The sequence below is a fragment of the Stegodyphus dumicola genome, chromosome X2 (assembly GCF_044657685.1).
Source record: "Stegodyphus dumicola isolate Sdum_Otavi_A_Nest chromosome X2, ASM4465768v1".
NCBI classification, from domain to species: domain Eukaryota; kingdom Metazoa; phylum Arthropoda; class Arachnida; order Araneae; family Eresidae; genus Stegodyphus; species Stegodyphus dumicola.
The window spans coordinates 124704175-124718764 of record NC_140781.1 but is presented as its reverse complement, the minus strand read 5'-3'; the positions used below and the strand labels follow the sequence as shown (position 1 = coordinate 124718764).

At 33.8% G+C, this 14590-nt stretch overlaps 1 protein-coding gene across 9 annotated transcripts in view; it reads left to right on the top strand.

Annotated features, from left to right (window-relative positions):
* LOC118187517 (mitogen-activated protein kinase kinase kinase kinase 5-like) overlaps positions 1-14001 on the top strand; it is a 170604-nt gene extending 156603 nt beyond the window's left edge. For all 9 annotated transcript variants that reach the window (XM_085809411.1, XM_085809413.1, XM_085809409.1 and 6 more), the window contains one exon: positions 10767-14001. In XM_085809411.1, coding sequence (XP_085665537.1) covers positions 10767-10854 — 88 coding nt within the window. In that variant the 3' untranslated portion in view covers positions 10855-14001. The remainder of the gene's footprint in view (positions 1-10766) is intronic.
* Positions 14002-14590: the final 589 nt, after the last annotated feature.

Genomic DNA, 14590 nt, shown 5'->3' with positions numbered 1-14590 from the left:
CAGATATAGTAGTTCCATGGCACACAGCATTTTATGAGCAGAGCTGCCTGTTAATATATACCTTTTATGTATTAGAGCTGAGTGGCTCTTGGTGTATAAAACACCCCAAATTATGATTATGTAATGATAGGCTGTGTGGTGCTTCTGATTGGCTGAAAAATCTGCTGCATAGTTGTGACCTCCAGGTTTTCACATATGAATTATTGTTGATAATTCTGATATAAATTTGTCAATAAATAATTCTTTCATTCTGTACTCCATGCAGTTCAAATGCAGCACTTTTCTAAGTGAGGATGATGATGATGCTTGCTGTTTAAGCACAATGGTTGGCTAGACAGCAAACTGACTACAGCTAATTAGTGCAACACTGTTCATGTTGATAGCAGAGCATTAAAAGAATCCCTTTGTATTTCAGAGAGTGATGCCATGTGTATGTGTTAACAGTGTGAAATCTGATGTGATAATGATATGTGCATTTAAGTGTTCATCTCAAAGCTCTGGTCCCACTATGACATTGTACATTTTCATCATGGAAACAGTGCTTCCTAATGCAACCATGGTTGTTATACTGCATTTCTTGTACAGTACAGGAGAAGGACAATTGACAGTATAGGACCTGTGATAGAATCTGGCATGAACAGCTCCCTTTGAAGAAATTCTGTATGATGACATTTTAAAGGCATTAAGGCTTATTCTCACATATATATACATGATGTTCTTTTCCCACATACAATAACAGCAAAAACATGCTTCTTGCAGCCGCAAGAATTTTTATATGATGCTTCATGTGTGTGTTTCACATGACTAACTAGAAAGCTTAATTTCTTTGCATATGTTGTACAACTACCTGCATTCCATAATTTGAAGGGCATCCACATTATGAGGCCTATTTCTGTGCCATACAATGCATGTGTACATATCTTCATATTCCACAAAATTATCCAACAATATTCATATATCATATTCCACAAAAATGACAGTACATATGTAGTAAAATCATTTAGTGCAGAACATTTAATTATGTAAGAGCATACTAGAACTATTATGCTGTGGAGAAGTATGTCTTAATACAGGACACTGTAAGGGAGACTAGCATGTATTTGTGATACACATCAGAAAAAATATGAAAACTTCTTATAACTGGCCTTGAACAAACCTAAGGATATGACCTGGGGTGAAATGTCATTGTTTAGTGCCTTTAGACATTTAGCTACTGGTTCTAAATTCAGATGTATGTGTGTATCAAATGTAAAGATATTAAAGCCATATTTTTACATTTGACAGAGTCCCTGTTATTTAAGCAGGAACCAACCTGTTATTTGCTAGCCATGTTTTCATTAAGTCCCCCCCCCGCAAACAAATCTCCGTTGAAAATTCAAAAAAAAAAAAAAAAAAAAAAAGCTCAGTATGCTGTTATCTGGAGTTGCTTTTGATTTTGTCCTAATGGAAAATTCAAGAAGAGAAATGGTAAAAGTAATTTTGAAAGTTGATTTCTTGTTTTAATTAATGGGTTTGAAACATAAGCAATGGCTTTTTTTTAATTTAAAATTTTTATTTTAACAAAACAAAAAACAATAAATTAGTCAATAATCTACGAGTTTTTATACTTTCTCCATAGATCCAAGATGTCAAACTATAGTCATTTGGCTACAACCCATTCGTTTGGCTAATTCGCGAGTGGATTGACGTGCATCTTCGTGCAGAAGTTGATTCAAACGCTCTTCATCAAACTCACTTGGTTGTCGAGAACGAGCAAAATCTTTGAGGTCAAAATTTCCATTTTTAAATTTGGCAAACCAATTTCTGGTTTTTTCAGGTGTTGCACCTTCTCCATACACTTCGCAAATCTCTTGGGAGCCTTCTGCAGCATTGGCGCCTCGATTAAAAGCAAAAAGAAGAAGGTGTTGAAAATGCCTTTTTTTGTCGACACTCCATTTTAATGATCTGAAAAATAACAAAAATTAACTCAGGCAAAAAATCATATACGCCATCTTGTAGAGGGAATGATTCTCTTTTGAATAATACAAAACATTATGCCAATACATTTTATTTTTACCACGTAATTTTGAAAACAACATAAACGGCCATTACTTATGTTTCAACACAATAGTAACTATTACCTGTGCATATTAAATTGTAGTTGCTAAATGTATGTATTTTTAATTAAATCTCTCCCCACTCCCTTACATTAGTTTGGAATGATGAATTGGTTGAAGAGAAAATAAATGAAATGAAATGCATTGGAATATAATAATAATGACCAAACTTTAAATCTAAAGGTGGTGACCAAGTTGAAATTATGAGGGCCTGTTTGTTCCAAGGGGCCTCCATATTTCAATCAGCTAATTAATAAAAAATAGCAAATATATCCTGTATCTTAAGATGAGGGGGCACAGAAAATACAGGTTAGATGGACCACCACTTCATAAATGTGCCATTGTGTAAATAAGAATTCGATGTTAGACAAAGGTACTATGCGAGAAATTAATGAATTTTTAGTTTAATACAAGGCACAGGCACTACACTATAATTTAATAAACTCAGGAACAATGGACTGTATTATATCTCACTTTTATTCTCATTAATTTACATCGTTCATGGCCACTCGAAGCCACGAATTCTCTCACACGCTCTTCGCTCACAATCTCACATCACAAACTCCAAGAGCTCAAGGCACATGCGCCGTCGCTAGTAATGAAATGCGCGCGCAGGCGCAACATACCGCCCGCCTTGACATGATGTAATCATTCAAAATTAGATCTCACAATAAAAAATTACACAGAGTGACAATATGAAATACGGGTAAATAATTATAAACATCAAATAATAACATCAACAAAATCAAACTACTATAATAAGAAAAACATACTTTTTGTTTAATTTGGCATAGGTAAAAGACAAATTTTATTAATTGATCTCTTAAAAATACCTCCTTTCGTTTTCACTGAAACTACTCTAACCTTATTGTCTTTACCTAAGAATATCTCTAAGATTCTGCCAAGGGGCCAGTTACATACAGGAACATTATCAGTCTTTAAAATTACCATAGTTCCAACCTTGACATTGTCTTTTTCAAAGAACCATTTAGTTCTTCCTTGCATTGCACTCAAATAGTTATTTCTCCAATACTTCCAAATTGTTTGTACTATTTTAGTCAATTTTTGCCAGCTCTTTAATCTATTATTGTTAACGTTTAAAATATTAGGTTCTGTAATAGCCGTGATAGGTCTGCCTATCAGGAAGTGGCCTAGTGTCAAGATATCAAAATCCTCTGGTTCGGATGATAAAGGTTGCAAGGGCCTAGAATTCAAAATGCCTTCAATTTGAGCAATTACTGTAAGAAACTCCTCATAGGTTAGTTTCAAATTGCCTACTACGCGTTTCAAATGAAACTTAACAGATTTGACACCTGCCTCCCAAAGACCTCCATGATTGGGAGCTCTAGGGGGAATGAACGACCAATCAATACTCTGACTCGATAAATAATTACCTAATTCATCATCTGGTTTGCTGACTAGTCTATTCAATTTCTTTAAAACGAAAATGCACACATACACCTTGTTAAGGCGACCTTTTCTCTGATGTGGGTATTTTATAAAATAAGGACCAAAAAAATCAACTCCAACGCAATTGAATGGAAAATTCGGGCTGACTCTTTCTTGAGGGAGTTGACCCATAAGTTGTTGACAAGGCACTGGTTTTGCTTTGAAACATACGACGCACTCATGTACTATTTTTCTACAAGTGTTGCACCCGTTTAAGGGCTAAAACCCTTGTCTAACAATAGACAGTAAGCCTTGTGGACCAATATGCATGTATTTCTTATGAAACATCACAATAATTAGATTAGTCAACTTATGATTCTTTGGTAAGATTATAGGAAATTTTCTATCAAAATTCAACTTGCAATTAGCTAATCTGCCTCCAACTCATAAAATTCCATATTGATCTAAAAATTGAAAAACACTTCTTACCTTGCTATCTGGAGGTACCTTACCCTCCTTTTCAGGGCTTGAGATTTCTTTTTTAAATTCACTATATTGAATTAGCTTAATCAGTTTAAGTTCAGCTAATTTTAATTCTGAGCTCTGAAGAGGACCTGAAACCTTGTCCTTCCCCTTGCAGTTGTTTACAAACCTAAAAATAAAACTTAAAACACGAATAATTTTAGTGTAATTGTTACTTAAATTTAAGAAATCTTCAATGAAAGGGTTAGCTTTCACATTAAGAAAAATATTAGAGTCAGTAAGGATTTTAAGTTCGTCTGGAAAGTCCTTCACAATGACTTCCGCCGGAATCTCTCTATTTGGGTAGTCGTCATATCTCAGGAACAGAGGGCCTTTCCACCACATATTTTGTAGAAGTTTACTGGGATCCAAACCTCGGGATATAAGATCACTCGGATTCTCCTTTGATGACACATGACACCATTGATGACCATTAGTCAACTCTTGAATTGTTGCCACTCGATTTGCAACAAATGTCTTCAACTGGTAAGGTTCCTTTTGTATCCATGACAGCACGATCATGGAGTCACTCCACAGATAAACTTTGTTCACAGGAATCTCTAATGCAGATATTACTCCAGCCATCAACCTTGCAAGTAGGACTGCCACACAAAGCTCCAGTCTCGGAATAGTAACTCGTTTAATAGGCGAGACTCTGGATTTACTCGTCACTAGTCTTGTCTTCACTTCTCCATCTCTCGAACGGCACTTGCAATATATGGTTGCTCCGTAAGCTACCTCAGAGGCATCTGCAAATCCATGAAGTTCCACATAGTTTATTTCTGCAATAAGAATAAACCTTTCAATTTCTATTTTGCTTAAAACTTCCAATTCAGTAGAGAACTTCTTCCATTCACCAGCTTCCTTTTTTGGTAGTGATTCATCCCAATTCAGCTTTAACAACCACAACCGTTGCAGGAATATTTTGGCTTTACTTATGATTGGTCCTAGTAAACCAATCGGGTCAAACAATCTTGCAATTGTGGACAATATTTGTCATTTGGTAACAACTATGTCATTATCGAGTTTCACTCTAAAACGGAAACAGTCTCTTCTAGACCTCCAAGACACTCCAAGTGTTGTAGAATCTGCTTCATTAGGAAAGGAATAGGAGTGATCTTCCGCAAGTTCAGCATGATTACTGCACCACTTATGCAGTGTCATTCCTGCACGCTTCAGTATTGCAGTTAACTGAGATTTAAGCTCCTTAGCTGTACTCAAAGATTCCGCTAAGCACATCATCCATATAAAAATTTTTAAGTAAGACTGGCGCAGCTAATGGAAATTTTGGACCTTCATCAATCGACAATTGTTTAAGAGTTCTCGTAGCTAAGTATGGCGCACTAACTGTACCGTAAGTCACAGCTCATAGATTTTCACAGGGGCATCATTTTCTTTTTTCCACAGGATTCGCTGCAAGCATCTCTGTTCAGGGTTAATTTTAATCATTCTATACATTCTTCTAATAACCGCCGTAAATGCAAATGGGTACTTTCTAAATCTAAGCATGATTGAAAAGAGATAATCTTGAATAACCCCTCCATTACGTTGTAAAGAATTTAGCGAAATTCCATTTGATGTTAAACATGATGCATTAAACACTTCTCAATTTAGTTGTTTTTTGAGGTCAGTATATCCCATGATGTGGCATATAGTACACTACCCTAGGCTCATTTTTCTCTTTAACCTCAGTCATATGCCCAAGCTCTTCATACTCCTTTAAAAAATCCTGATACAGACTCAAATATTCAGGGTCTTTAACTAATCTTTTCCATAGGGAATTTAATCTCTCAAGGGCAAAATCTTTTGAATTTCCTAAGCAAATAGGATCTTCCTTTAGTGGCACTGTTACAATGTAACTCCCTTCTTCATTCTGCTTATGAGTTTGCACATAATGTTCTTCACATATTGCTGTTTCTTTATTTTTTGGAATGGCTATTTCAACATTCTCTATTTCCCAAAATTTTCTCATTGTTTGTTCTAAGTCATTAGATGTTTTCATTGACCGACAATGTACGCGGCTCTGTTCTTCTGATGTAATGCTTGCCGACACTATAAACCCGAACACGCTGTTTTGTAAAATAAGACTCGAGTTTTCATAGCGAATTTGTTCAGATTTTAATATCTCAAAGAAAACCTCAGCTCCTAAAAGCATCTCTATATGTTCTGGAACATTAAAATTCTCATCAGCTAATTTTATGTTACAAATATCCTGCATTTTAATATCAATTTTCCTTGAAGGAATCGAATCTTGCGTGATTTTTGGTACTACTAATAAGTCTAAATGTCTCATGTAACTTTTATCTTTATTGCTAATGCATGCTGAAACTCTTTTTCGAATTGTAAACAAGGAATCATTTAATCTGGAAATAGTAATGTTTACCTTCTCATAATCAAAGTTGAATTTATTCCCACAGTCTCTGCTTATAAACGATGAAGTACTGCCGCCATCAAGTAATGTTTTGACTGGATGTAGCTTACCCATACCATCACTAATAAAGCAAATAGCCATGATGAGAAGAACACTTTTTTTGGATCTGTTTACACTAGTCGCTGTAAGCAGAGTATTACTGCTGTTAGGCCAGAAAGTCTGGCGCTAGGGGGGAAAGCACACTGGAACTACTCGCTGTTTCGTTTTTATTTTTTCCTTCTCTTTTGATGATTTATTTTCTACTGGAAAATGCAGTGTCGTGGTGTCTTTTCCCACAAACGGAACACGAAAACTTTGATTTGCAGTTTTTGACGGAATGGTTTAATGCTAGGTAATTAAAGCATAATTTATGACTTTTGATGATTTCAACCCGATCATTCACCGGTTGTTTCAAGAAATTTGGGCGTTTTGCCAAAAAATGATTTTCCTCACAAAGAACACACTTTAAACCTTTTACATCGGCAAAGAATACCTTTGAAACATTTTTCGACGTTTTGTAATTGTTGCGAGATTTTTGAAAACTGTTCACACTTGCAGCAAGGGACTTTCCCCGAGATGTGATAAATAAAATTGCTTCCTTTGCCATTTGTTGAGGCGGAAACGAACTTTCGGCTTGCCTGATGTGATAAATAAAATTGCTTCCTTTGCCATTTGTTGAGGCGGAAACGAACTTTCGGCTTGCCTTACAGAAATATGGGCTGACGTTTCTCGATCTAATGTCTCAAACAATTTGTCTGATATTATTAACTGCTTCAGAGTTTCAAAATCAGACACTTTCCTCAATTTTAAGTAATATTCGAAATTTGTGGTTAATCGCGACACAAACTGCACATGGGACTCATTTAGGCGTTGAGCCTTTTTAAAATTTTCTAAAACAATTTCTGGTGTAGGTTCGAATTCTTTTAGACTAATAGCTTTTACTTTTTCATAGTCACTTAGCTCCTCATCTCTAATATACATGATAATGTTCGAAGCCTGTTCCCCTAACAAGTTTAACAATATTTCCGCTTTAGATTTCTCAGGCACATTTTTTGCTGCGAAAGCTCTTTCTAAAGACGAGAAAAAATAACTCCAGTTTTCAGGTTTACTTGGAACCTTCAATGTTAGTGTTCTTATACTTTTAATAAGAGTTTCGTTTTGATCGTTATTAACACTTTTGGTTTCAGCTCGCAATCGAGCAATTTCCAGTTCTGTTTTACATCTCTCTAATTTAATTTGTTCTAACTGTAATACTTTAGCTTCTTCAGATTTACGATGCTCTACTATGGAATTACCCAACTCTATTACCGAATTTGGATCGGAATTAAAAGCTTCACTACTTTTAATCGCTAAATTTAAATCTGTAACAGTTATCTTTTCACTTAATTCTATATTCAGTTCTAAAGCTAATAGCTTTAAATCCTCTTTTAGTGCACCTTTTATCAACCTTGTACTCTTAATGAAATAACACAAGATAATAAGTAATTCTTCTCAATTACTTAAACACAGTAACACAGTATATAAATGTTCACAAAACTCTTACACAGTATCTCAAAACAACAAAATGGCACTTTATTCTTAAATCGAAACTGCTGACTTAACTTGTTACTTGTAAATAACTCATAATCCATAGATCTCTGGCCCATGACGGACCACGATGTTTTGCACAGGCACTACACTATAATTCAATAAACTCAGGAACAATGGACTGTATTATATCTCACTTTTATTCTCATTAATTTACATCGTTCATGGCCACTCGAAGCCACGAATTCTCTCACACGCTCTTCGCTCACAATCCCATGTCACAAACTCCAAGAGCTCAAGGTGCATGCGCCGTCGCTAGTAATGAAATGCACGCGCAGGCGCAACACAAGGGTTATTTAAGGTCCAGTTGGTCACGAAATGAGAACTACAGTAAAAATCAAAACTTTTATTTGGAACATGTAGATACACTTTTCAGCCACCCCTCCAACTGAGACATTTGTTACAGCATGGTACCAGCTTTCCAATACCCTCGTCATAGAAGGCACCCACCCTTTCTTTCACCGAATTCTCTATGCTGGTCTGCAGCTCTTTGTCTGAGCCAAATTTCTGTGCTAGGCAGTGTTTCATGTGAGCAAAGAAATAGTAATCGGAGAGAGGTAAGTCTGGGGCGTATGGTGGGTGATGAATCATGTCCCATAAAAATTGCTGCAGGAGTTTTTGTTGTAGCTGCAGTGTGCAGCCACACATTGTAATTAAGAAGGACAGTGTCTGATGACAACAGTCCTCTGTGCTCGTTCTGAATTATCCTTCATAGACATTTAAGAATAATGCTGTACGAGGCTGCAGGCTTGCATTCCATGAGTTCCACCAAGAGAACACCTTTTCTGTCCCAGTAGCCATGCACTTTCTGCTGGAGAAGGTTCACTTGAATTTCTTTAGCTTACTCGGGGAATGAGTATGCATCCACTGTTTGGAGTGCTGTTTTGTTTCTTCAGTTTCAAAACAGACTTATGTCATATCCCCTGTCATGATTTTGTTCAAAAAATCTTCTTCATCATGGTAGTGCTGGAGAAACAATGAGGTGAACAAATCAGTCAGCACGGAAATTGTGAACCAACGATTTTCGCCAATCGCCTGATTTTTCTCGCTGAACAAGATCATTGGTTGACATTCACTTCCTTTCCTGCCTGCCTGCATCATGAATGTCTGTACATCTTGCTTCAAAGCTCCTGCACCATTGCCACTACGTTATTCATTCATCGATGAATTTCGGCTGCTTTCTACTCAACAAGCAGGATCAAATGTCAGCATGCATTTCACACTTAGTGGAAGAGGTTATTGTTCTAGGCATGTTTACTGGACAAATGAATGCTCACAACTGACAACTGAGGCCTGACATAATTGACGGGCATACTAGAGACACTAGGAAACACAACTTCACTCAGCTTCATCAAATTTTCATGAGATTTTTTATTTTGTGATCGATCGTACCATGAAAATAAAATAGCCCTCGTAAATATGTGTTTAATAAATGTTTATGTGCAGCATGTATATGCATATATTTTAAATCTGCTTTACAAAGGTATTTTGGGGGGGGGGATTAACAAGTAATTTGTCTAACTTTGGCCTCATTGGTTAATTGGAAATCCTGTATTAGGGTTTCATTTCTTGGAAAAATTACATGAAGTGTTAAAATATGTTTAATTTTTGTTAAATGATTAAGAAGACAATTTTCTACATATATGTTAGGTTTATACAATAAAAAGTATTTTATTACTATTCCTGTTAAATATTTTAAGATAACTAAGTGATTTAGTTATGTAATAGGTAGGCAGAATGGAATGGGAAACTTGGATATTTACCGTCTATTATCTGTTTTGCCACTATAATTTCCATACTAATGCAGAAACCCAGCTGTTGTCCATATATTATGTTTAGTGTTTTCATATGCTTATTCGTGATAAGCCATACCTTTAATCTGATATATTTGCTGGCACAATATCATAATATTATCATTTATGTTGTTAACAACTGAAGGAAGATGGACTGTGACTTATATTTGAAACTACTGGGTGATTGGAAAGTAGCAGACATCAAACTTTCAAAAACTGAAATTTCTTGAATGAATAATGGCATACCTATTCAGTGGATTGCATATCTAATATAGCTCTTGAAGCTGTTGTTAATGTTTTTAGCTTTGTTTTTTTTGTTTGGTGCCAGATGCAAGTGAGTTTTTCCCAAGCAGAATGAATTTTTGATTGAGCATTTCGCAAGGCATAAATTTCATTATGATGGCATCTTTTTCACATTGTTTGTTGATAATTGTGACATTTTGTTCCTGGCTTTGCATATTTTGTCTAAGCTTGGAAGAGACAAGCAGCCACTGCTCCATTTATAAGGTGGCTGCTTCAGTTTCTTGAAATCAGATTACCAAGTGGGAAATTATTGTCTTGTTAATTTCACAGTACATTTTACAAGGTCTCTTTAAATGCTATAATAACATTTCTGTGAAAATATGTTGCAGTGTAATGCTCAATCATAAAATTGTATTCTGCCTGAAAAAAAAAAAACTTATAACCATTTTGCGCTAAAAAAAAAATGTTTTTTAAAGCTAGCACTATTAACTGTAATGTCAAATGATAAATTACTTGAGATATTATAGGAGTGTAATCTGTTGAAATGATTTATTATTAATGTCTGTTTTGGAATTTACACAGATTTTGAAATTTTGATGTGCATCACTTTTGAATCATTTTTTATTAAAGTTTTAAAGTTGTGTGATACTTTTGATAAAAAAATGTTTTTGTTTTTTTTTCCATAATTTTTTTAAATATAAGAAAAATGTGTGTTTGCTTTTTCAGTGTTGTGGTTTTGGAAAGCAGGCCCACAAATGACTTAAAAAGTCCTTCAAATTTATATATTTTGACCGGTCATGAAAACAGCTTTTGAGGAGAACTATATTCAGTGTTGTGTGATAAATAGAAGACTAATTCTTTATGCTGCTGTACAGCAACAGATTATTATTCCAAATCAAGCTGCTGTTCTATAAATAAAATGCATGCGTTCTTTGTAGCATTATGTAAAGCAAATATGACCTTATTGTAATTTGAGATTAATATTCTTATTATAATACTTAGAGAAAAATATGTTCAAGAAGGAATGAGCATTTTACCTGCTCCTGCATATTTTTCAGAATTTAGCATATCATTCTTTTTATGATTTTCTATTGATACATATTAATTAAAGCAACGTTTTCCTTAATTCATGTTTATTCATTTTATAATGAAGTCTGATGCTTGCTAAATTTCACCATATCGTGTTCTTGTATTTTGATCATACTTTTAGTTATCTGTAATTGTAGTGATTTTTTTCCCCTGCTGTTTTCTGTTGAAAAGCAGTTTGTAGTAAATGCAAGTGTATTTATCTCATCCGAACCTGACACTTTTATTGTACTTCTGCAAACAACTACTATCAGCTTATGCAGGAGCTCTAATTTATTTTTCCTTCATTATCATTGTTTTTCAGCTTATGTGTTCCTGTAGATAGTAAATACATGTGTTATTTTTCTGATATTGTACTAGTCGGAAATATGAGTTCAACGAATCTACTGAGTAATGTCATGGAGTGTTCAATTCTTGAATTTTCAAAGATCACTCAGCTTTTGTCATATCAGATATATGACTAAAAACATGAAGAAGAATTTAACGACTAACTATGTAATTAAGATATTTTTAAAAATATGCAATATTATTATTTTCAGTAGTCTTAAGCTATGCAACATTTTTTTTTCCAACTCAGGTTCAAATGGTTATGTGATAACTCTTTAATAACTTCTTTTTTTAACTCAAAGCTGATACCATGACTTTTGTAATTTATGTTAGTTCTGTCTAGCTATTTATTTCATGCTTTCTAATTTTATATCTGTACTTGTTTGTGAAGAATGATGGCATAAGATAATTATGCCTTTGGAAAAAATATATTTATTCTATGATTCCACCAAAGTTTTGTACATTTTACGAGTATTGTGGAAAGATGTTTGTTCACTTTATGCAAAGTGGTGTTAGATATGGAAAATTTTTATTTATTGATAGTGTGCCAAAGAGATTTTGCAGCGATTTAATAATTTTACTGTAAATGATTATGTGATTTAAATGTTGATTTTGGGTTGTATTATTCTGCATTCCCCCATCTTTTTTAGCTTAAAATTTTGTCTTTTGTGATAGAATTTTTTTGTGTTAGATGAAATTTTTTATAATGTATGTAAATAAATAAATGTAAAAAGTTGTGAGTCCTAAGACTAAAGATTGATGTAATTTGCAGAAAGAAATGTTTAATTGTTCAGCTGACCTGTAAGATGTGTTAAAGTTTTTGTCAACATCCAGTTGCATTTTGAAATTTTATAAAAATTTAATGTAATAGTTTTTCTTATGTATTTATACACTTGTGTATGTAATCTGTTTAAAACGTATAATCAATTATTAGAAATTAAGACATTGTATTGTGGCTGGCTGTCTTATTGACCCAAATATTTTATAATACTCTTGTTACTTTTTCCTTACATGTGAAATGTAATTAATTCTGTTAAATTTTTCTGTTTATATGTTTCATTTGTGTTTTAAAATCCTATATTAGTAACTTTTATAAAGCAATTGCTGTGTACAATTTTAGTATCTTTAATTTTCTTAGAGCAAAATTTCTGAATATACTTTCCTCTGGATTTTACTATAGTGCATTTAGTCAAATTCACAGAAATTTAATCAGTTTTAGTTGTTAAAATGTTTAGCTGAGATTATCCAAAGTATTATGATAAAACTTTGAGTTTGCTGTAAACACCTTTTCCCTTAGCAGTAGATCCATAATCTGTTCGTATATGTAGGTCATGGTGGACACCAGCATTCACTCTTTAAGGCTGCTATTGCACCATCTATATCCTATATTAATAAGGATAGAAAGTGGAACACAGGGAGATCCACAATATCCTTGAAGGTGATTAAATGACCTTTGGGTTGAACTGGGGTCTCCCGTGTGGAAAACAAAGATCACAATGCCAGGCAAAACCATGCTTCAGTTTGTCCTAATGATATTGGCTCAGTTTACTGGTACAGGCACCTGATTAGTCATTGAAACTGCATTAAGGGTTTGAACTTTGAAGGATTTGTTTTCAAAGTTTAAAATTTAAATGCAAAATAGTAGCAAAAAGGTAGTTGTATCATATGATAAAATTGAATAAACAAAATTTAAATTAGAATTGAGTGTTAAATTTTGTCCCATTTGCTCAAATGGTAGATATGCAGCGGAGTAATAAAATGCATGAAAACTTTTATATTCATTGTGATTTTAAAATTCAACATAAAATGATTTTCTGTGCTTGTGGCTCTTATGACAAGCTTATTAATAAAAAATGCAAAATATTTTTGTTATGTTATCTGTTTAGATTTTCACTGTTATACACGTTGGATTTTAGAAGTCTATTTTATGTGAATGTTTTTATGTTAAATTTCATTGTTAGGTTTGTGCATTTAGATATTTCTTCATAACAATTATATGTAATTGGAAATTTTTTCTTGTGAGTGATGTTAAGTATGTATCAGAAATGTTATGAGAGTGTAAATTGTACAAAGAATACAAAGTTTTCCAAAATGGTATGTTACTTTTAAGTGAGTACTATTTAAAAAGAAAGAGCGCTTTCAGTTTTACTTGCTGCTTAGTAGAAAAGCAGTTATATTGGTAGTGCTTGGAATTGTGAGAATGCTTGTTTTGGAAGTTTATGAAATTTTCTAATTTTCTAAACTTATTGCTCAGAAGTGTGATAGATAAACTGTTTCTGTGTGACTGGATATTTCTTGTTACCTATAACCATCATTTACTTTGAATCTTGAGAAATATTTGAAATATTGGTAGAAGTGGAAAAAAGATTAACATATTCTTTATTTTTGAAAATTCTGATAATTCCAAGTACTGCCTTTTGTATTATATAAAGTCACCTACACATCAGCTGTGATGCAAATGCTCCATAACATCAGTGTTTTGTAAGCTGAAAATATTTATCAAAAATGTAATTACTGTAAAAAATAAAATGAATTTTATGACCTTAAAGCATCTTGTAATTTGAGCTTGCATATTTTATGTTATGGTATGTGTGGGCCATCTTATGTAGGAAGTTTCCTAGAATTGGACAAAATATGCTGCATTCAGTAGACTTTTGGATAAATGGCTTTCTCCTCATTCAAGTCTTATTTATGATTATCTCTTAAGCATGGTACATGAACACCTTGCACAAAAAATACAGTTCTATATCTCTCATTCTACTAGGCCAGTCGACAGAATTTGTGTTTTTCATATCTCAGAAGCATAAATTAGGATATTGACGGGTAGTCAAAAAGTTCCTGAAATTTCATTGTAATTCTTTATTATTACAATACAATTACACATTTACTTAATTACCATCAAAGTATGCTCTGTCAGAACATACACACTTGCTCCACCTCTCCTGCTATTGCTGGAAACAATGATTAAAGTCCTGTTGTGATATCTTCCAAAGTTCAGGCATGGCATTGGTTTTGATGTCTTCTATGGTGCCAAAACGATTAACTTTAAGGCCCATTTTGATCTTAGGGAACAGCCAGAAATCTGATGGTGCTAAATCCGGTGATTAGGGAGGCTGGTGGAGGAGTGGAATGTTCTT